Source organism: Falco biarmicus, chromosome 1 (genome assembly GCF_023638135.1).
Source record: "Falco biarmicus isolate bFalBia1 chromosome 1, bFalBia1.pri, whole genome shotgun sequence".
NCBI lineage: Eukaryota > Metazoa > Chordata > Aves > Falconiformes > Falconidae > Falco > Falco biarmicus.
The window spans coordinates 17,015,448-17,038,245 of NC_079288.1; the positions used below are offsets into that span (position 1 = coordinate 17,015,448).

Here is a 22,798-nt window from a genome sequence, read left to right on the forward strand (position 1 = left end):
TCTCTTGCCTACCAGCTGTGCTCATACTAACTGATGTCACCGTTCTGCCACCTAAAGGAAGGAGGAGTGCCCCATGGGTCCTTCCCCAAAAAGCAAAACCTGGTTTCATTTTTCTTTTTCTCCTTAATTCTTGATTGCATTGTCCCATGACGTAGGGAACCGAGGAGCAGAACGCTTCCAAACCTCATCACCTGTGATTTAACCTCCAACACTTTAATAGAGATGTAACATAAAGTAATTGAGAAGGATTTTTTTTTTTTTAAAGTCATGGTTGTACAGCATATAGGCCCCAGTCCAGCAAAGCACTTAGGTACATGCTTAACTTCAAACATGCGAGGAGCTGAAGTCAAGTATGTGCTTAAGTGCTTCCTTTACTGTATGCTGCCTGCCAGTGACACACCGCAGGGTGTTCGGTTTCTACAGTAGCAGGTGAGTCTTTTTATAAATCTCTCCATATTATGAAGTGATTTCATGACAACTTTTCAACTTGAAATAATCATTCCTGGGTTTTTTTGGCATCAGATGAATTAAACTCCCTGTATTCATACATGGGTTTGTAGCGTCTGTATTTGAAAATGTATAATTTCACCTTCTGGCTGTGCCAGTTCGCAGAGAGGCCAGATTGTTGGGGATGTTTTTTCTGCGTGTGAATTCAGAGCAGCAGCAAGAACTTAAAACTCCATCCACGAGATAAAAAGGTCAGTCGGTACCAATCTGTAGGGAAATTGTTCAGGCTGCAGAGAATTCCTTGATGCTCTTGACGCTTATGTTCTGTTTAGTAAAACAAAACCAGGTATTGAGATTGTATGACGGATGAGTGTGTCAGTCCTGGCAGACCTCATCAATTTGAAATCCTGTATTTTCCTGTTTTTAAAGAAATAGATATATAAAAAAAAAAAAAGACAAACTGAAATTTGGATGTGAAGAAGAATAAAGGAGAGACAAGCCTGTGTGTGTACGCCCTTTCACAGCTGGGGTTTTGGCAGAGTGTCATTCCTGCTGTTAAACATGGTGACCTTGCTGCCTATGATTTACTAACTGTTTTACAAATATTTCCTCACTCTGTGAGGTTTGATATGTTCTCCATCCTCAACAGCTCAACAGAGTCACTCAGCCACTGAGCCAAACCTGCCTTTGTTTACAGCTTTTCCGGAAATTTTCACAGAGAAAAAAACTTTCTCCTTTTCCAATGTTTTATTTTTAAGTCAACACTTTCTGTGGTTTATTTGTGCAAAGCAACATTTGGGTACAAGGTATTGCACCGTATCCAAGTGGGAATTGCTGCCTTTCTAAAAATAAATTGGGGGTCATGTGAACCAGTGCAGAAAAATCTGAAGATACCAAATATTACAGGACCTTTACATTTAGTGGTTCTTTTTTCCATAATATTCTGGGCCTGGATTTTTCTGAACTTTTTTTTTCCCACATTAGTTTCTATAATAGAACATAACGTAAAATGATGAAACACAGGAAGGAATCTTCTTTTAAACAAAATTATCAGTGTTAAAAATAACAATCCTATTTTCCCTCAGTGTGCATTTTTTCTTGTAAAGGCTTTATTTAGTAGTCTTGCTCTTAGATATAGCCAGAGTGTCCAGTATTATTCAAGTGGCGTTTTATTTAGTTAGTTAAAACTTAATTTTCCTAAACGCTAATTTGCCTAGTGTGCCTTAAAGTCTTCATTTCGTGTTTTGGGCAGGGAATTCAAAGATTGGGGTGCTTTGAGGAGAAACTTGGACAGCCGCATCTGCACTGTTTCAATGCAAAGAAACAAATTAAAATTAGAATGGGATGGGAATGTTTTTATTAAATGTTTTTGCAGTGGAGATATGTTTCATGGAAATATCCTTGTTTTGATGACAGCGTTTCTCAGGGTCAGGGTGGAATTTCTAGTGAAAAAAGAGAAGAGGAGAATAACCTGGGTTGCTTTGGCAAGGGCATGCGCGGCTGCTCCGCATCCAGGTAGCCAGTCACTCCCAGGAATGGGCATTTCTTCCCATTCTCTCTTCCCTTTCAACTTGTACATTTGTTGTTTCTACTGAAAACACTGCTGGTTTTAGCAGCAGGCGAGACATACTGTGAAACAAAATACTGGCCTATGAAAAGTCCCTTTCGGTGTTCTTTATTCTGAAATACTGGTTCTCTCTGATATTTCAGAGTAAAGAAATAAAATTAGCTGGTTTACCGAACATTTTGTTGTAAATTTGCAGTTGATGGTACAGGAGGTAAAGAAATTTGTAGATTGTGTCTTCTGCTAGGTATACAGGTCCCTAAGGGCTGGGTATTCATTTTAAATATACATTCAAGTGAGAAACCTATACTTAGTTTTCAGTCCTGCTCAGTATATTCTTTAAGCTATATCCCACTGAATGTGTTTTCAGACCTCTCTGAAATAGTAAATTTTTTCTTTGAATTTTACATCATTGAAGTAGATTGATGAAGTAAAATGTAAATGACCTACAAAGGCGTCAACATTGAACTCCTGCAGAGCAGAAATGGATACTGTCAAAATACCTTCTCGATAATGTTTTGTGTTTATATACTGTGGCTATATTACATATATTGCATTTTTAATCCTGTGAAATACAAGTGAATTGTAATTCTAAATCTTCCTTTTAAATGCATTAGATTATTAATGCTGTTAAAGGAAATACCCACAAATGGAATTATTTCTGGAGGTTTTGTTTGCTTGCTTTAATCACTGAGAATCACTCATGCATTTGAAGTGAGTTTCTCTAACAGGGTACCAAGTCAAAATGACAGGCAGAACCTTCACCAAATGAAAACAACTTTTCTGTGTAGATGAAAAAGACTTTGCAAACATTTTGTGTCTAGTAATTGTAAGTAGTAATTCAATATTTGTTATTTAATGGCGATATTTTAATGAAAGCTGTAAGCCAATGTGCTTGAATACTGTATCTCTTCAGTTTCCATACATGCATGGGATGGAAAAAAGAAAACAGAGGTGGGTGGGGGTGGGGGAAAAAAAAAAAAAAAAAAAAAGGGAAAGAAATCCTGAGTGCATTAGAGTCCAGTAGCCGCAGCAGGGTGCAGGGCAGCCTGGTGTCCCGCACGGCACAGCCCTGCTCTGGAGAGCACCGCAGCCTGTTTTGGTTCTTCTGTAAAGCAGTAGTGTGACAGATTGAAGAATAAGTGCCTGTTATGCGGCAGAACGTGTTCAGGAAAGTGGTTAAAAGGGAGTGGAAGTGGAAAATGGGTCTTGAGATTGGCTGCCTGAGGACTAGGAACTGCGGCGCCGTGTTCAACACATGATCCGGAATGTTGCTTGTGACTTCGGGGGGTCGTGGTGAGGTCTGCTGCTTGAGAGAACAAGCCTTCACTCAAATTATTTGATAAAATGCTGGATAAATCTCTTGGTTTGCGCCTGTCCTCTAAGAAGGAGATATCGCTAAATTTCAATCCAGATTGTCATTTTCATTCTGGTTTTATTGCAGGTGTTCTGGTTATAACAGGGAGGACGTACTAATATATCCAGTGAACTATTATTTTTTTCCCCTCAGGATGTGTTGGGGTTTTATTTCTCTCTCTGAACCTACTTTTAAAATGTTCTTGTGCAATTTGGAGGTTGCGTGACCTCATGCCAGGAAAAGCAGAGTGGCCGAAATGGCACAAGAGCATGGCAGGTCGTGCCAGACATGCCTTGTCTGTATATTGAGCTAAACCCGTAGCGCTGGTGATGTTCATTGTCCCAGAAATCAAGAGAATGCCACAAGCAATGTGTGTGGCCTTATTTTTGGTAGGGGAAAGAAGCTGCTGATTAATGTCTTCTTACAAAGCAGCTGTCCGCAAATCAAGAAACCAGGTGCGAGTCCTGACCGTAGGTGTGTTTCAGAGGCAGTTGTGGATTAATCCTGCCTAATGGGAGAGAGGCGCAGAAAGGAGAAAGGGAAAATTATAGGCTTGCTTGTCCCTCGCTGTTGAAAACACAGCAGCCCTTGAAAGGCCTGGCTGCGGGCTTGAGTCAGCTCACCAATGCTCTCAGCGTGCTTGTGGTTCGAGTATGTGATATAAGTAGCGTAGAGTGGTTTTGTTGCTATGGGAAAAGTGCTAAAAAAGGCTGTATCTCTTGTAGAGCTCAGATCCTTTGGGTATTTAATCTACAATTTCTGCTAAGGACACTCAGAATTATACCTCTGATTCTAAATTGCTTAAATGTTGAAACATATGGTCTTGTGTGCTGTTCACTAGGAAACAACTGTCTGTATCCAAGCTGCCAAATTCACATAAACTCCGACTGTCAAAATGGGGAATCTGTAGCAGCTCAGCAGAACTTTAAAAAAGTGGTTTTACTAAAAAGCAAACCTGACGTATAGAAAAATGCTAATTAAACTAGGGCCATATATCAGTAACAGATAATTAAATGTTAATAGCTGAGAAGTTTTTCAATTAAAAATGAACTGTTTGTGTCCTCTTGATTTCTTCTGGGGGCCAGGTTCGTGTAGCTGTCATTTGTTGAGTTCTCTGCTACAGTAATCATTTTAATAAAATGCAATTATCTGCATAATTAATTTCTTTGACTGTTCTGCTGTGTCCTTCTTTTGCAGAGGCCAGAATGTCAAAGATCAAGTAGACTGGGGAAAATAAAAAATTCATATTGTGAAAGGATATAAAAAAATACTTGGAATTTCAATGCATTGGCTTCTATTTATCTCAAATGTCAAGGGCAGTGTAAAATGTATTTTTAAAATGTGTTTTTGTATGGTTTGAGCCCATTCTTGGCGTAGTTGCGAATCTAGAGGGGCCATTGTTCTTTGAGAGAGTTTGAGGGGGTTTCTTTGTACAAAGTGACAAAAAGAAGACTTGGAGTACTGGGCTGCCATTGTTCCTGTGCGGCGCTGTAAAATTTGATTTGAAATTAGGACCTCAGGGCAAGCTCTTCAATAGCCAGTTTTTATTTTCTGCCAGCATTTTAATCACTCTTGGGCTTAAAGTGGATGACCAACATAATGCCTCTATGTTTAATAGAACAGTTCATATCTTGAAGGCCAGTTAACTGAATTCAGGGATCTGTCATCTGCCCAACATTAGTCTTTTCTGTTTCCTGTCTATTTATGAAGATAGCTCTCCATTCCAGCCAGTGCTCAAAGAGCAGCAGCTCTTTCTTTTTCTTTCTTTCTTTCTATCTTTGTTTCTTCTTTTATTTCTTTCTGGTTTTCTATCTTCCCCCCGCCTCTGAATTTCTTCAATGTACCAACATCTCTGTCAGTGATCTCTTAAAGGAGGCAGGCAGCGATGCTGCTGTGCAGACATGCAGATGCGAGCGCTGGCTGGAGCATCAGATTGTATTAATGCAACTGCTGAATTTCACCAGATGGGGTGAGGAGGAAGGGACAGATGGAAGAATCAGATTTCGCGGTGAAACGGGATGACGGGAAGGGAAAAGGGATATGCTGGCCTAAGCCTCATGCAGCTCATTGGGGTTCACAGGGCAGAGATGTGTGAGCAGGGAAATAAGGGAATAAATGTTGGAGGTTTTAAAGAGGTGGTGCCAGAGTCATGTGTTGTGCTTGGGAGATTTGCAGAACGGTGCAACAGCAGCGTGTTTTAGTCAAATTGCCAGCAGTTTAGTGTGTTTGGATTATTCGAACATGCGGGATGTGTTCATACTGGTTGCAGGTGGTCCATGGCGCTGTGTGCTGGGAGGCTGCAGGCTCACAGCCTGGCTGTCGGCTGCACAGCTCGTGGTGCAGCTCTGGATGTTTGAGGGTCTGTAGGAGCCGGTGTATGCTGATGTGCTCATGCAAGAGAGGACAAAGTCAGAGATGTACTTGGGGTTTAAAGGCAGAGTAAATTGAAGATAGCAAATGAGGTTTACTGGTTAGAATGTAGCTGCTCTGGGAGTCGCCGTTCCTCCAGCGCTGCTCGACCAGAGGTCCTTGTGCCCAGCTGGCGTCCTGCCTCACACGTGCATCTGAGCACGCTGCAGCAGTGGGTCCTGCAAAGGGAGGGCTGGCCTGGTCTGGGGCATCAGGCGGGAGTTTGCTGCGGGGTCAAGATGATTATAAGCAAAGGTGACTTTCCAGGAGGTAGCAGTACAGTCCAAATCACACTTTTCTGAAAAACGACACAAGGATTGCAATGGATGTTCATTCAAAATTTGGGTTGTGTACACTTGGCTTTCTGCCTGCCAGCCGGTATCCCTGCCCTCTGTTGAGATTGCTGTCATGAGTGCTAATTATGACGGTAGCGGTAGGCATGATTAGGGTGGGGACTTAAACCACTAGCCTATTTCACATAGACCACTAACTAGTCATTAAGTGGTAATGACTTCTGATTCAGTTTGAACTGGTCAAAGGTGACACCAGTAGCTTAAAGTAGAAGGGAAAATGTATCATACCCCATTACTAATTACGATCTGTTACACATTAAAGTAAATTCCTAGCAAGCTTAAATTTGGTTTTAGTTTGCTCAAAATGAAACAACTTCACACACAGATTATGGTCTTCAGGAATCACTTCAGTCATGATCATCTGATCCCTTTGTTGTCTTTATTTGTATGTGATCAACAGGATCTAGGTTGTGTTCAACACTTGTGCAGATGCCGAAGAAAAGTGGCTCACCAGAGCTGGAGAACTGTAAGAGGTTAACATATTCAACATCATCAAGCACAGCTTTTCATTCACTTTCAAATGGAGCTGTGTGGGTGGCTGCACAATGTGGGAAACTCTTTTCATTGAAGAATCTGAATATTTTGTAAGGAAGTGAATAGTTGCAAATAATCTTTTCTGTAACACTGAAATAAAGAACAAATGAGCTATTCTGAGAAAATACTGAAGCATTATTGTCTTCAGTCATTTAACAGAGCTATACAGAAAAAAATATTCCAAACTTGACAGATTCATATCCTAATCTTTTGCTCCTTCATCAGGAGACTGTGTAGTTTGTGTAGCTACTACCAGTTAAAGCAGAATGAGTTAAAGGAGTAAGTTTGCCTCAGCATTGCATGGAAGTAAACATCTTGGGAAATACAACTCAATTCCTTAAATTATAAGCGTCAGGTAGAGCTACAGTGGTCAACCTATGGCCTGTGGACTGGACACGTCCTTCAAAACAGCAGCCCACACATGCCAGCCCTTGGCCGTCTGTGGCGGAGCGGCTGCTAGCCACCTGCTTGTCCATGGCCCCGCAGCTCTTCCTCACCATGAGTCTTTTTATGCCATATTAGAATGAAACAAGAAATTTGTTCTGTTTTGGTAGTCTCTCGTCATCCTGCCATCACCTGCTGGAGATGCAGTGGAGATCTTTATGAAAAATAAAACTAAAAAAAATCCAATGTAGTGGCTACAGGAGGAGTTCCCATGCAACTTCCTCTCTTAAAAGTAATTTTACTTTCAAGTTTCGGCCACAAGACGTAGTAAGACCCTTCTGCAGAGGGGGCGAGCAGCACACCTGGCCCTGCAGCTCTCTGAAACGCGGCTGCTGGGGACGGAGCCTCCCAATCGCATCCCCCATTCCCTCTGGAAGAGCGACAGGAATGATGTGATGTCAGAATGAAATCTGATTTCATTATTTTATTGAGGCAAAGGAGTTTTTCCCTGCCTTACCGATTAACCATGTTACTGTCTGTGGGGTTTAAAGGATGGGGCCAGGCTGCAGGACTCCCCGAGTCGTCACCCACAGCCCTGGTTTCTTGTATTTCCATCCGTGATACTTGGCAGCGATGCTGCAGGGACATTGGGATATCCACCAGGAAGGTGGTACTTTCCCTGCAGTCTGCAAAGGTGAAACACTGCAGAAATTCAGGGCAGCCGCCACAGCCCCGTGTGCATCTGTATTCCCCTGTAGGTGGAACTTAGACTAAGTATGGAGCATCTCCAAGGCAAGCCTGAGTAGGTCAGCATTAGCCTTAACTAAACATGATTAACTTTATCCATCTCCTGGTGTATTTCTTTCCAATCCACTCCAGCTCTTGATTTAATTTTCCTTGTATGTAAACTCAAAGATTTAGCTTCATTAGAATGATTGCAGGGATTCACTGCATATGGCCTGCTGCCTTCTTGATCCCTCCAGGGTTTTCCTACCAAACCCTTCGGTGTGGGGGGGGCAGAATTTGAGAAGTTGATGACAGCAGGGCATGAAAGAGCTGTCATGAAAAAGTTGCTTGGAGAGGAAATCTGGTAGGTGTCCTGCTTGGAAAAATGAGCAGCAGGTGAGGTCAGGTAGGGGAGGAGAGAAGCTGGCCCTGGGACTCTGGCCCCGATGCTGGGGCTGCTCCCGGGTCAGCACAGGGTCCACTGAGATTCAGGCTAGGTGAGGCTTCTGCCTGTTTCCCTGAGCATCATGTATTTTAGGTGATCAGTAGATTTTAATTAGAAAAAAAATAGTTAAAATTAATTGTAAAATTATTTTGGAGAGATTTTGTAAAAAAAAAAGTAATATATGCAGTTGTTCTAAATTACCTGCTTTGCATGTCTGCAGGAGCATGTCCTGTGCTACCTGAGCCTTTGTTTGGTTTTGACTTTTACAACAAGTTCAAAAACCAGCTGCAATTTTTTTCAAGTTTTAGGAGATTAATATTGTATAGGCCATTTTAGCCACCATTTTAAACTCATTTTCTTATCAAAAAAAGGACTTCTGGCTTTTTCCACAATATTAGATCTATCATATCAGAGTACTTTATTGAATATTTTATTGACCGTCTGCTTGCCCTGTGCTAACCTGCCTGACATCCCAAGTTTCTCTCTGTCTCTGGAGATGCGATGTCAGCTCTTGTTAAGCAGCTGAGCGTGAATTTTCCCTTCATATTTCCTGTGAAGAAACTCCCTCCCAGCAGGCAGACACCGGGCGCTGGTGCATCGCTGGGACGCCCAGAGCTGGAGCCAGACGCAGGCGGGGCTGAGGTGGTCTCGGCGAGGGGGTGCTGTACAGCACGGGGGGATTCCCACAGGGGCTGGCATCAGCATTTTGTATAACTGTGCTTTACACAAATGTAAAGGTATTGAAGAGGAAAATTTCTTCCCCTGGCAAGTTAATTACTTCTCATAGAGGGAAAGCTCGAAGCAAAAGTGAGGAGGAAAGTACATCATCTGCTCAAATTAAGCAATCTATCCAGGAATGCGGATTTGATTTACCAAGCAGTTGCAGTTACAAGTGCATTTTAATTGTTTCAGTTCCTTTTCCAAAATTCAATATCTGTTATTAATATTTCATTTTACTCTCTGTATGACTACTTTTTGTAAAATTTGAATTCTGTATTTTCTTCCTTTCTAGTAAAACAGCAGATTGTTTTGTGTCACCCTATGGTTTTATGGCCATATAAACACTTGGCTTGCAGAGTCTGCTCTTGGTGGCTGTTGGTTTTGAGAGCTCTGCACTGAGCCTGACTCCCTCTCAGTGATATGCCCGTGGTTTTTGCTGTGCTATGTGACATTTACTAAATAATTTTAATATGAAGTAGGTATAAATCTTTCATAATTCTGTAGTTGGCATGGTTAACGTAGTGGACAATTTCGTGCCCTCCTTCGTATGTAGTGACTGGCAGGCTAATTACGGTGTTGCTTAGCAAGTGTTCAGGGGAAGAAAAAAGGGAATTTTATTCAAACCCATAAAATATTTTGGGCTACCTTTGACAGTGTGTTATTTCAAAATACTGCAGGTTTGAACAGACTCTCAAAATAATTAGAAAATGTATTTTCCTTCAAGAAACACAGGTTTGCACCAGAGCCTACCATAGGACAGCTTTTGAATAGTAACTTTACCTGAGCTCTGTTATCGTGAAAGAACCCTCCGAAAGAAAGCAAATTTGAGAGAACAGATCGTTGCTTTGTGGTTTTAGGTGTGTTTCCATTGTTGTGCAGTTGAAGAGACGAACAGAGTTGGTTCAGATTATATCGCTGTGACTCCACTGTATGACAGGCCTACATTCACAGCAATGTGTCTCTAACTCAAAATGCAGTAAGAAGGGGAGAAATTTCATTTTCTTATTGTGGTTATGGAGGACTGTGGGGAAGTGGGTCTACAGGGTGCAGTCCTTGGGACATGTACTAGTTAGCTTTGGGTTTTTAATGCCTGCCTTTTTTTTCTTTTTTTTTTTTCCAAACTTGGTGTCAGATGTTGTAGGTTAATTTATTTTCCTATTAGTTTTTGCTAATGATACTAAAACCCTTTTTTAAAAGCTTGCCTAATTAATGATCTTTTTGCTCACAAACAAAAACTATATTGTCTTTGAGAAGTGCCTGAGTATTTTAAAACAACGGGCTGTTGGTAGGTTTTATTGTCTCATGAATTTAGGGTCAACACACCTATTATTTGCCAGAGTTAATTTGTGCTGGGTTATTGACTGTCTGGGTTGTTAGGGATATCTGACTCTTGTAAAAGTTACACTCATCTCAAATTGTTGTAATTTTATTCTTTGTGCTCTAATTGCATGGTGCCACAATATTTAGCTCATAAAAGAAGGGGAAACAGTTGCACAAAGGCAGGTATTTAACTTCAGGCTCGTGAGAGCCGGGGAAGTAAGACTGTTATTACTCTTTACGTTCCTTCTTTCTGACACTGAATGGTTTTAATTTTCCTTTGGATAAGGAGAGGGAACAGACAGCTTTCTAAAATCTGAAGATGTGTGAAAATGTACAAGATACTTTGGATTTTCAAGAGTGTCTAATTGGGCTTTTCAGATGGCTGCGAACCAAGTTCAGCACTCGCCTACCAAGGTGAAGTCAGGCCAGTTGCAACGAGCTCAGCAGCAGTGAAATAATGCGGCTAACACCAACTCCCCGTAGAAAAACTGAAGAGCATAGCTTCATGTATAACTCTTGGTACGTCAAGGTGAAAATATACCACTCGGACTCTCCAAACTGGAAGCACAGCAGAAAGTAAAACTAGCAGCTGCGTTTAAAAATTTCATAAGAAGCCATCCCTTCTGTGTTTACAATTCAGAAATAAATTGCAGACCTGTAGAATCATTACTTCTTCTGTTTTTCCAATTGTTCGCTTCCATCACAAATCTGAGCCATATGTCCTTGGGGGGTAAAATGCTGGCTGAACTAAAATATAGTCCTTCCCTGTGAACCAGCCTTCAAATGTGTGATGGCAAGCTACAAGGCTCTTGCTGTGTCATGCCATCCAAACTTCAGTCAATGAGCAGAATCCAAATTTGCACCAGTAGGTCATGACCGGTAATGCGGGGATTGGAAAATACCCAGTTATTCTGCAGGGTGTACTGGGACATCGTGTGTTCCTGCATAGGAGGTTCAGGAGAGTGGTGAGCTTGGTCATGCTTCCTGGTATTTTCCTGGTCAGATACTTTTATATGCCCCAAGATATTATTACTGCTTTGGGTGAAAGTAATGTATTTCTAGAAATAACCTTTGCCTTGTTCTAGGCTGATAGAAACAATTAAAGATTAGTCCTGAGCATGCTGGATCTTCTGCAGATCCAGGGTATGCTTGACAGAAGTTTGTTCTGTAAGACAGTTAGTACAGTCACTTCGGATTAAGAATAGACAGCTATTCTGACCTCTAAACCCAGGACTGTTGAGCAGATGACAGTCTTAATTCTTTGCTTCATTTCGAGTGAGCTCTGTCTTTTGGCTCTCTGCAGTGGATATTTATTGTATAAAAAGGGGGAAGCATCTGATACTGGTTTAAGATGATGAGCCTGGGACTTTCACTGACTGCTGTAGCGATTCTGAGGACAGCAAGAAACAAAAGCAGCTAACGATTATCTTCCATTTAGCCGAGATGCACACAAATGCTGTCATGGCTGCTTTATAAATAACTACCCCAGTCCTCCCCCAATTATTTTTACTAGTCTTTAGTGGGTGTATAGCTTTTAATACTGGAAAACCGAAAGCTGGCTCAGTTTGTTTTCTCATGAAATTGTAGCCAGGGCAGTAAATTCATAGCTAAGTGCTTACTCATTGGCTACTGTATTATAAATAACTCTTCACCTTGGCCCTGTTTCTCCAGCCATTATTCACCGTGAGTAGCACTTACTCGTGAGCAGGGAGTAGCAGAGAAGTAAATGATTCTGCTATCATTACTCACAGTTTTAGTACCCTGGCATGTCAGGAGGTCTGTTTGCAAATGAGGCACCGCTCTACTGGAAGAGAAGTAGCAAAGTTTTCTTGCCTGGTAGGACTATATGGGCAAAAACTACCCCAAGGAATGGCTACTGTGTCGGTGCTTTCGAAAATCGAAGCAGAGACGAGTGGGGAGGAACTGCAGGTATAGATACGGGACGTTTGGAAGTGTATGTGCCTGAAAGTGTTGCTGTGGTTTGTCCTTGGGCTCTGTCAGAAGCGCAAAGCCAGGGAGCAGATTACGAGCACTGATGGGAGAGCCATCGCCTCGTTCCTCCTGCTTTCTCCTTGCCATTACGCTGCTTTGCTTTCAAAGTGTAAATTAATTTAAAGGTTCAAAGCTTTCGGGAAAGATTCCAGACCAAAGGTCGTCTTTTCTGGGTGGTTTATTGGCTGTCCTGTGTTTGCCCACATCTCTAGTGTTTACCAGCTGAGGGAGTTTATGAAATTTTGATGTAGGAATTAGGTTGTTGCTCATCTTGTACCTTCTTGCTCGTATTATTGACAGTACCACTGAACTGCTCGAGGCAGATAGTATCTCGGTGATCGCTGTGCTATTTCAGCTCTCCACTGCTGACAACATCAGAAGTGTTTTAACAGGGTTTTAATGGGCAGCCTCTGTAGCTCCTTGGAGGGTTGCAAATAGCTGCCGTGAAAAACCTTTTCTGCCGCTCTGAGCTGACATGCCCTCCTTTTCTCATCCAGCTGCTGCTTGTTTATGTGGCTGCAGCACTGTTGACAAGCTCTTCTTATTTGGGCCTGGGCGCTGTGGAGACCATGCAAATTAAGCAAGTTGCTGCATCTTTCGGGTGAGCTGTGAAGAATAACAACACGGTTGCGAAACCGCTGGGAAGAGCGGCAGGATGAGATGGTAACCCAAACTGTGTTCAGCAATCCCCTCTTCGCCTCTCTTAGCGCTTTCAAAGGGTAATCGTACAAGTTAAGCTAAAGTACTATACAGAGCTAGCTTCTCTGTTTTGTTGCTCACAGCAGATTTCCAGTGAAGCCCCAGAGCAAGTTAATGATTTTGAAGAAAACAACCTTTATTTTTTAGCAGAAAACACAAAAAAAAGGATAAATAAATCACTACTCCTCAAGACAAAGCATTAATTTGATAGCAGCAGTTTCTAGCTGACTGGTTGCCTTGCTCTGCTTGTTACCAGAAATGAGGCTCTGAGCACAGCTTTCTTTGCGCTGTGTAAAAGCTTTCTCGTCCCCGTTTTGCTTAATATAACTATAATGTGCCCTTTATCACACTTCAACTTGAGCAATCCCGGTTTAGAAATAGTGCATAATACCCATGGGAAAAAGCGCTAGAAACGTACTTTATAAAAAACATACAGGCGGAGCTCAAAAGATCCACTGACATGTAAATTTAATTAAAAAATTATAGGTTTTCAATGAGGGCTTGTGTCTTCAATTTACCAGTTTCCATGACTTCTTCAGAAAAAGTGTTTCTTTTTGCATTCTTGGTGGAAAACACACTGAAGGGTATTACAGTCCCCCAGAAAAGTGACTTTTTTTTTCCCCCCTGTGTCACAGGGAAAAAAAAATTACCCAAAATTTGTACACTTGAAAAAGAAGTAAGAAAAATACCCACTTTCCTGTTTTGTTTTATTTCTATCCTTTTGGACAAAAAGTTAAACTTTCCTGTAGCCAGCCTTGCATGGAAAAGCATGTCCTAACTGTGTGACTAAGCCTCCTTTTCATTGCATGTGCAAATTTCAGGTATTTCAGATCTTTCCATGAGGCGTCTGAGATTGGATGAAGGAGCTGAAGCGGCGAGTGGGCAAGCAGGAGGGTGGCCAATGGCCAGAGGAAGGAGCAGGCTATAAATAGGGCTCATTATATAAAGTATCGCTGTTCAAAGAGGATTCTGGCTTCAATAAGAGAATCTCAAAGTTTGCTTGAAAATCTTAAGAATTGCTCCATCTGCTGCATGTTTCAAGGAAGAAATCCCCAGCAAGGCAAGGCCACTGTGCTTGGTGTGAAGAGCAGCCCCGGACGGCCGTTTGCTCGCACCGATGTGCTCAGTGCGGAGATTCTCCTCTAAAATCCTAAGTGAAAAGTAAAACGTGAATCTCTTGGCTACTAAAACTTAAAAAGGGAAACCTAAAGATCTTTGAAGCATGCCAGGATTAGATGCTCTTCTGAACTCGGTTCTTCTATCTACTCTTCTTCCAGCAAACCCCATCAGAAGCTAAACTCCTTAAATATCAGTATATTTTAAAAGCTACTTTGCTTAGTACCCGTTATTTCAGTTTTTAGTGCAGTAAAGGCAGTGGCTTTTGTGGTGCTTCATTAAGTCCAAAGCAGCCGTGCAAAGGAGCAGATCCATAGGTTAAGGGAGAGAACCTCCCCCCTTGTTCTGGAATTCCAGCCCCTCTGTAAGCGGAGGAGCTGTTTCACACTTCTTTCTGCCTTCAAGCTGGTGGGTCCTTGTGTGAGTTGCAGCACTGAAAACCACTGTGGTTTTTGTTTCTCTAACTTAATTAATAAAAATAATTCATCAGTAGCTCTGATGCCTTTCAGAGTGGTTTTTCCCTGAGTCAGCTTACTGGGGAAGGAGGTTCATTATAAATTATAATTAGAAGAAGGAAAAAAATAGGCAGAGTAAAGCCTCTGATGTGGTGGACTTCTCGTGACGTTACCGTCTCAGCCTAGTTAATATGAAGAAGCTTGTAGCCAAAATGCTGTAATCTAGTTTATATGTATTGTTCAATGTATGAAATGAAAAAGAGTGTTTAAAGTGTTTTATGAGCAAGACCAGAACTTTCTTGGGGATTATCAGGTTTAAATTCCAGAAGTTATTATCAAAACAAGTTTCTGAGATGTGCTCACCTCATATTTGGAATTACAGAATTAGCAATATTTGTCTGAGAGCACGCCTCAAGTGAGAGAGCTCTAGAATCAGCTATATGTATGTTTGTGTGACGTTTTCTACGCTCCGTATGTTATATATCTATATAGCTTATACCACTGCTGGGTTAGATGCATAAATACCAGCTTGTTACTGACCTGTGAAAGTCTTCCAGAGGCTTGGTGTACCTGCGGTGTCACCAGCTCCGGAGCCACTAACAAGAGCTGAGTGTCCTTATCCCTCTGCATGCCTCCCTGCCTGCCGTCCTGCCAGGGCCAGTGACTTGTCAGGCAGCCGTGGTGCGCGGCGAGGTGATGCTGATGCTGGGTGGTGTTCCTTTCTGTTGGGTTTCATCTTGAGTAAGGGAGGAAAAGGGAGCGAGTGCCGGTGTACATTTGTTATTATGCATATTGTTTGTCACCTTTGTTGGTTCAGTTGATGCTTTGAAGTTAGTCTTGCATTAGTGTCGTGCCTGAGGCAAAATTGTTTACTGCTTCACTGTTCATGTTATTTCTCTTGCTTTTATGTTCACTTCTATTTCATAGTTTTGCTCTGCCAATTTGAATATAATTGTATGCAACTTTGCTTTTGGTTTTATCCTGTAACTTTTTCTTATGGGAGCCATCCTTTACCACGCTACAACAGTTGTGTGAATAAAAGGCATCGGACTAACCTTGTTATTACAGAGTTTCCTGTTACAAAAACTTAATATTTTTAATCTTGTTTCTTAACATGTTGTGAACAAGGTCAAAACCAATTGGAAATCGGGCCACATTCATTCAAAAGGGCTAATTGGATGTTGTTATGCATCTTCTCTGGGTGCATGTTGTGCTTTCAGTAGATACGTAACGATCTGCCCACCCAAGCAGGTTCGGGCTTTAGCAAGATCCATACAGAGATATTTAAAAGGTGACCGCATCACTGCAGCTCTCTGTTTCAACATCATGGAACAGAAAACAGTGTACAATTGCACGAGTTTCATCACTACTTGAATTCTTTCTGCCTCCTTTCCTTTATTTCCCTCTAGCTCATGAGGAGGGGGGTACCTCAGGCTCCCCCAAGCCCTCGGACCCGGCTTTGACCCCTGCAAGACCAGAAGGCGGTGGGGGAGGCAGGGCAGGGGGCCCCTGCCGCTGTCCCAGGCTCAGCAGAAGATTTCAGCTGCCAGTTGCTGTTTACTGTTGCTCTGTCAGGATGGGCAGGATGTGGCTGTAAAACAAATACATTTTTATCCTGCATGTCTAAGGATGGGCAAGGTACTGTATAGCCAGTAAAAGGCACTTCCTTGCCTCAGGGTTGAAGAGTTGCCCTAATCTAGACCCTCTGTGTAACTATAGGTTAATTCATCTAAAATAATTTTGAAAATTTCCTTTACATAGCATGTGCTTTTTCAGCACATGAAGCAAATGTAAGTTGCAGGGCCTTAATTAAAAAAACAGTAAAAGAAAATCTCTGTCATGCTTCCCTGCGGGGCCTCGTGCATTTAGCTGAGATTCACGTGTGTCCTGGAGCATCTCCTGCATCCACCATGCAGTCAGGGACTGTCCTGGCACAGCACCCATCACCCATAGCATAGGGTGCCCAGGCGAAGGCCATGCACTGCCAGAAGAAAGCTGAGATGCTGGTTCGTGCTTTGTAACAGCCATTTGTATGTATAGGCTGGTTCTGAAGGGTATTAGATGTATAAAATATGTTTAAATGATGTATTTGACTCTTAAAGTCGCTCTGCTGTTAATGTGCTTTGAAGAGTTTTCATCACGATGTGCTTGGGTAGGAACAGACTTGTGGAAAAGCTTAGGGAAGTTGAAATTTGGGATGCGGGGTGGACTGGAGCTGCTTCCGCTGGGTGTTGCGGCAGGAGGCTGGGCTGGAGCGTGGCTGTGGGATGCCCCTGCCTGCCATGGCTGTGTCACTTCGCTTGTGGCTGCTTTGCCTCCAACTAGAGCACGCCCTGTGGCAGTCGGGTATAGAATACAGGTGTTGGCATACCTGATTTTGGATGCTTCTGGCTTGGAGAGGAGAGGCTGTGCCTGCTCGTGGCTCCGGCCGTCTCTGAGCAGGCTCCTGGGGAAGCCTCTGCCACTGCCTCGTATCCTTCAGGGGCTGGAGGGAAGGCGACTCATCCTGCAAATATCTGTAGTCACATGCTGCAGAGCTTTTAGGCAAATTTTGTTTAAGCAACTGTCGGATGAAAAGTATCAAAGCTCAGTTTTGTTCCTGTAAATCTCGGAATATTCGTCATAGGTTAAGGAGGATGAAAGCAGTCATGTGTAGCAAAGCCACACTGCTGGGCTCTTGTGTTCAGGAATTTAGAGGGAAATGAGTATTGTCTCCCTTTCATTTACTTTCATTACTGTGTCTTCCTTTTATTTCCATGTGCTGAGGTCTGGCAGTCTCGGAACTGGCCAGATCATTTCTAAAATGCAGTATTGACCCTATGCCACTTATTACCAGTCTGCATCCTCAGCGACAGAATTGATTCGGTTGGTGCTGCTGCACTTTTAATGTTACCTTTTATGTTCATGTTTGTTCCAACAGAGTGGCCACTAGCACAGACGACTTGAACTTGTATCACCCGCAAACTGACAACGCTGGAGCCACCAGTTTGTCATTATCCCTACTAGCGTATCTGATTTAATTTTGCGACAGTGGATTAATTCTTAAAATTGCAGTGCTTTTTGCTCGTTAATGGTCAGCAAATGATTCTGGGGGGTGGGGGAATGGAATTCATCAGTTTTGTAGTCGTTTTAATTCTTCTAGTTTTAAGTTGTTCTATAAATATGTCTTTATGGATGTAGTTTTACTAGCTTAAAAACATCTAATTGAAAACAGTTGCTTAAATCTCTTTGGATCAAGGAGGCAGTAATAAGCAAAGAGAGTATCTTATCCCTACAATCCAGAAACGCTTAGTGGCTGGTATACTCGGTGCATGAGTAATCAGCTTCTTGTTTCATCTAAAAACCTTAGCTCTTTTGGTGTGATTTAGTACTTCACCAGCGGCATGGTTTTTCTTGTCTGTAAGATTATCAACTAGTGAAACAAAATATAAACTGAAATGGCATAACATGAAAGAATGGTTTTAAAAATATTTAATTCATTTATGCTGTCTTGTTGTGTGTATAATGTGTTCTAGAATGTCACTGGGCTTCTGGAAAAAAAAAACCATTAGATTTGTCTTCTTGCAAATTAATGTTTTGTTGCACATTATGTAATGTTATTCTTATGACTTAACATTTGCATCAGGCAGGACTGATCTCTGCTATTTTGTAAGGTACCCGGCAGATGAACCCGTAGTGCGTAGATGAGATCAGCCTGTGCGTTTACCTATTGATGCTGCTTGTGATTCCCAAACCAATGAGCTCCGAGGGATAAAAACTCGGCTGTGCATACCTTTGTTTTCTGAAACAGCTAAATTCTGTGGGTCTGGGTTTGGTGAGGGGGTGGTTGCTTTGATTTGGGCTTGGTTCCTTGTCCTGCTTTTTGTGTAATGTCAGAAATGTGGGTCCTTTCTAGCTTACAAGATCTAATGACTGCAGATCCCATGCACAATAGTGAGATACTTTATTTGCAACACTCTAGGTTATGTTGGTAATACATGTAAACAAAAATTAGTGATGACCACTGTGGAGTTTGGCCTGTTTTTTAAAGGCTTATACCTGCATCCCTCTGGCCTGAAATGTGGTACGGTTTTCCAAAGCGATCCTCAAAAAGCGCTCTATCAAACCTCAGAAGTCTATAAATGATACGTGGCTCATTTCCAAGCCAGGAAGCAAGGAAAAGAAAGCCAGTCTGTGCTGGTGGAGAGGGAATGCAAAACCACAAGTCTTACTTCCTACTTGCATGAAGAAAACCAGGTTAACTTACACAATCTTTGCTGATCATTTCTTTGAACACCTGTGTTCATTCAAATGGCTGGGACTGTTCACATGGTCAGTTACAACATCTCATTAAGAGTTACAATTAATGGAGATGGTAGTTTCATAAATGGCAAGTACACATTTAACTGCCCAAGGTTGCATGCATCTTATTCCTAGAACAGGCAAGCTGTGACATGAACTTGCACGGGAAAACTGCAACACTCGGAAAGTTTTGTCATTTTCTTTATTCGTTTCATTTCTAAATTTCAAATAATTTCATACAGATTTATTAATCTGAAGTATTAAAAACTTGTGGTAGCATTGTGTCTCAGAGCACAGTTTGGGCAGGCTGCCTTCCCATAATATGAAGGAGCACACACTTGTGCAGCTACAGCATCCTATTCTTTGTTCAGGACTTAAAACACAGTGAGGGTTCAACCCCTGAAATTCTTTTTCCAAGTCTCTTTGAGAAGCAAATAGCACTTCACACAAGCCCATTGTTAAAAATCACTTGCTGTTTGGTAGTTTAAGAAATGCTTAAGTGTATTCTGTCAATCTAAAAGCCATCCGTTGCAAAAAATCGTCAGACATCCTTTTTTCTTGTACATTTGTGTCATCTGTGAATCAGAAGCATTTTATGTACCAAGGGCAATGTGCTTTGCTTTTGGAATTCCTGAGTTTCACTAAAACCCTGGGGCATGGTTCAGGAGACCTGAGGTGACCTGTAAATGGGAGCTGCTGTGTCCCTTTGCTGCTTAGCAAGATCATTTTAAAGAGAAACTGAAATACAGTTCCAGATACAATATAATAACATTTTAATCCAAAGAGAAAAACAGTAGGGATTTTTATACTAGTTGACCTCTTGAAAGCACATTCAGATGTTAATTCTTTCTCATAATGGAGATGGGCAGTTTCCTCATTTGTAAGTGATGAATCTGAGACAGGAGAGAAAAAAAAAAAAAAAAAAGTGGTTTTCCTGAACCCGAAGAGACTCCTTATGCAAGCAGGATGAAAGCTGAAGGGTTCCCATGCAGGCACAGGGCTAGGGGTGCTGAGCGCTCTCGGCAGGCAGGGCAGGTGTAGGAGCAAGTTGGTAGCTCTTTTGCAGATTGTTTTGCTTATGATAATGCGCTGTCTGGTCTGTGCACCGGCCTCCTGGACTTCAAATAAAGTCTTTGCTTTTCTCCTAAATCCCAGTGATGGAGTGTCTGTGAACACGCTGCCAGTCTGGACAGCAGTGAGAAATGCGCTGGCTGTGCGTGTGCCCGGCAGGAAGGTCTGTGCCGTGTCCGAGCGTGGGCTGCCGCCGTGCCGAGGCTTGTTCTTCGGTCTTCCCAGCCTTCCTGCGGGATCTCTCCTTTTGGTTTAAGGCAGCTTACAATTAATTAACGATCTTTATGGGCATTGCCTTGAAGTTGGAATAATTTTACAATCTAAATGATCTGAACCTCTCCTGTAGAGGAGACCTGAGCCTCTTCCCTCGCTGCCTCTGCGTGGGGGGGGAGGAGGTGGGACCCCCTGCGCTGCGAGGGGGGGCTGTGGGGAGCACCGCGTCCCCGGGGCTGCCTGACACCCAGCGCGGCTGCTGCAGGGGAAGTTGTCTTCCTTGCAGGGGAAAATGCAAAGGCTGGTGTTACTGCGCTGTTTCTGGTTATGTTTTTGATTTCGGAATGGCGGAGGAGATGGCAAGAGTTTTGTCCTTTGCATGAGTCAAGTTCAAACCTGGAGTTCTGGGTCAAGATGGTGATGCCTCTGAAGGACAGACAGACTTCAAATTCTTTAGGGGAAGGTGTACAGCCCACGTGCGAGTAAAATACCCAGCACCAAGTTTTAGGTTAGCAGCCAGGCCAGCCAACATATCCACCATCTGCCTTGTACAGAGGGGAGCAGATCCCCAAGGGCCTGGGCAGCTCCAGAAGTCATCTGCACCCACACAGAGACACGGATGGGTCCTCTGTGCCAGAGTGAATCCTGCAGGATCTCCGTGTGGCCCCTGCTGCTGACTGGAGTCTTCTGCAGCGAGGTGGCACATCTGTGACAGGGGCTGTGCTGTGAGCCCGGCACTGCCCCTGCTCCCCAGGGCTGAAGCAAGTGTTGCTTTTCATACTGGAAGGTGCAGCTGTGTCTCCTGGGGGTTGGGAACGCGGGGACCGTGGTATTCGAGGCAAATGATGCCGGGTTCCTCGCCAAACTCAGATATTTCTACTAGGTGCTGGGCTGCTACAGGTGTTCGTGAGGAGCCAGAGGGGATGGCAGGGCCCTTTGCTCTCTTAGCACACGCTGGGTAAGATTTGGCTGTAGAAAACTTAGGGCTGTTTGAAGAGAATATTCTAAAAAATACAATTAACTGCCCAGATGTTAGAACCCCAGTGATACAAATTCCACCCTCTGTGCTGGGCAGGGTGTAACATTGCAGGAGGCGGTTGGTGCGCGGCTGCCTGGTGCTGCTGGCCCTGCTGCGCGGCCCCGAAGTGCTGTGGGATGAAGGAGAAGGCTAAAAGGGACGTCAAAATAGCGACCCTGTGCTCTGGGTGCTGCTTTGGTGCCCCTCTCTTGTCACCTCTAGGTACTTCAGGTGGAAGAGCAGCAGAAGTGTTTCCCTGCTGATGGTGTGCTGAGCAGAGGGCTGCTGGTCGCTTGTGTTGCTAGTGTCAAATGCAAAATGAAGTTCTCCTATCAGTTGAGAATTTGGTGGAGTTTGCTTCCATTTGACAGTGTTTCCAGATGGAAAGGAGCAACTGTCTGTTTCTGTAGGGTGCAGTTTTCATTTACTTTAAATGGGTTTGAGTCTGGGGAGCGGGGCCCACTCCTTTGCTTTCAGTACCGTGAAGACAGATGTTATTTCACCAGATGATCCGGGAGCACTTTCTCATCCCGCAGTTTGGTTATAGGTGCGCGTCTTTTGAACAAAGACAAATTCCATTGGAAGTGTTACAAAGTTAGTTGCGCTTTTAGGTATTTAAATGATTCCTTATTTTTCTAGCACAGTAGGTTAGAAACGTGTTAAAGCTAGTGGTAAAGTAATTTATGAAGGGCAGATGGAGTTCAAAAGGTTCAAATATACAAGTTCAGTTCCAGCATCGTTTGGACCTTCACACCTCAGTGTCCCAACAGAGAAACTGGATACTGAGTTTTTACAGGTTTTACTGTAAAAACTGAGCCCTCCAGAACTTTTAGTAACTAATGGATTTTGCAGAAATGATTTGACTACCCTGGATGTCCATTAGCTGTTTTGCTTTTATGTCTTTGCTGGAAACCTAAATGGCTTTTTTTACTTGCACTTTTTATACTAGTTATATGTTTGCTAGAGATGTCTTTTGTATTACAGCAGCTGGTAGGAAAAAAGCGATGTACTCAAAAATTGTAGGAGCATTTAATCATAGTACAGCCTAACTAGAATTTAAACTGTGTGTTGTCAAGAAAGTTTCCATCTGTGGCATAGCAATCCAAAGCTGACTACGTGCAGTTTTAGTCTTCTGACTCTTGAATTCATTCTTTGTTGTGTGGCTTTGGTGGTGTTAAAATTCAATGCTCAGGAGTTACATTGTATTAAGTCTATAGTTCTCTCCTTTCCTTGCGTGCCCTACTTTATTACCAGCAATGGATTTTGAAATATCCTGAAAATCTGTTTTCCAATATGGGGATGGTTGATAAAATACCTTTCTTCCAAACAGGTATAGTTTCAGAAAGTTTGCTCTCTTATTTGTTGAGCTGTTAAGTACTTAGCAAAATTAATTCCCTGCAATATACTATTCCTGTTAGAAGTGCAAGTCTCTGATGGGCAACTCTCAAAAATACCTTGCTGATATAAAAGAACTTTTCATCCAGTTATGTTCATCGTTTCTCACTCCTACTGCTTCTCTCTATATTACATCAGGAACGAGAATGATTTTTGTACTCTAGTACCAAGAGCGACATATGCCAAATTCTGTATTGCATAACAGTGCAGAGTAAGAAAAAAAATCCATAAAAATCTATAGATTTTCAGGCACATGTGACAGTCCTGGAAATTTTACACTAGGAAAAGCTGGCTGGCAC

At 42.6% G+C, this 22,798-nt stretch overlaps 1 protein-coding gene across 11 annotated transcripts in view; it reads left to right on the plus strand.

The window, feature by feature from the left end:
- BCAS3 (BCAS3 microtubule associated cell migration factor) overlaps positions 1-22,798 on the plus strand; it is a 370,196-nt gene that overhangs the window by 238,940 nt on the left and 108,458 nt on the right. The window contains exon 23 of one of the 11 annotated variants that reach the window (XM_056357288.1): positions 17,442-17,984. The exons of 9 other annotated variants lie outside the window; for them this stretch is intronic. In XM_056357288.1, coding sequence (XP_056213263.1) covers positions 17,442-17,467 — 26 coding nt within the window. In that variant the 3' untranslated portion in view covers positions 17,468-17,984. Of the gene's footprint in view, positions 1-10,637; positions 10,853-17,441; positions 17,985-22,798 lie in introns of those variants that run through there. One more of the 11 variants, XM_056357281.1, reaches the window with a different exon arrangement.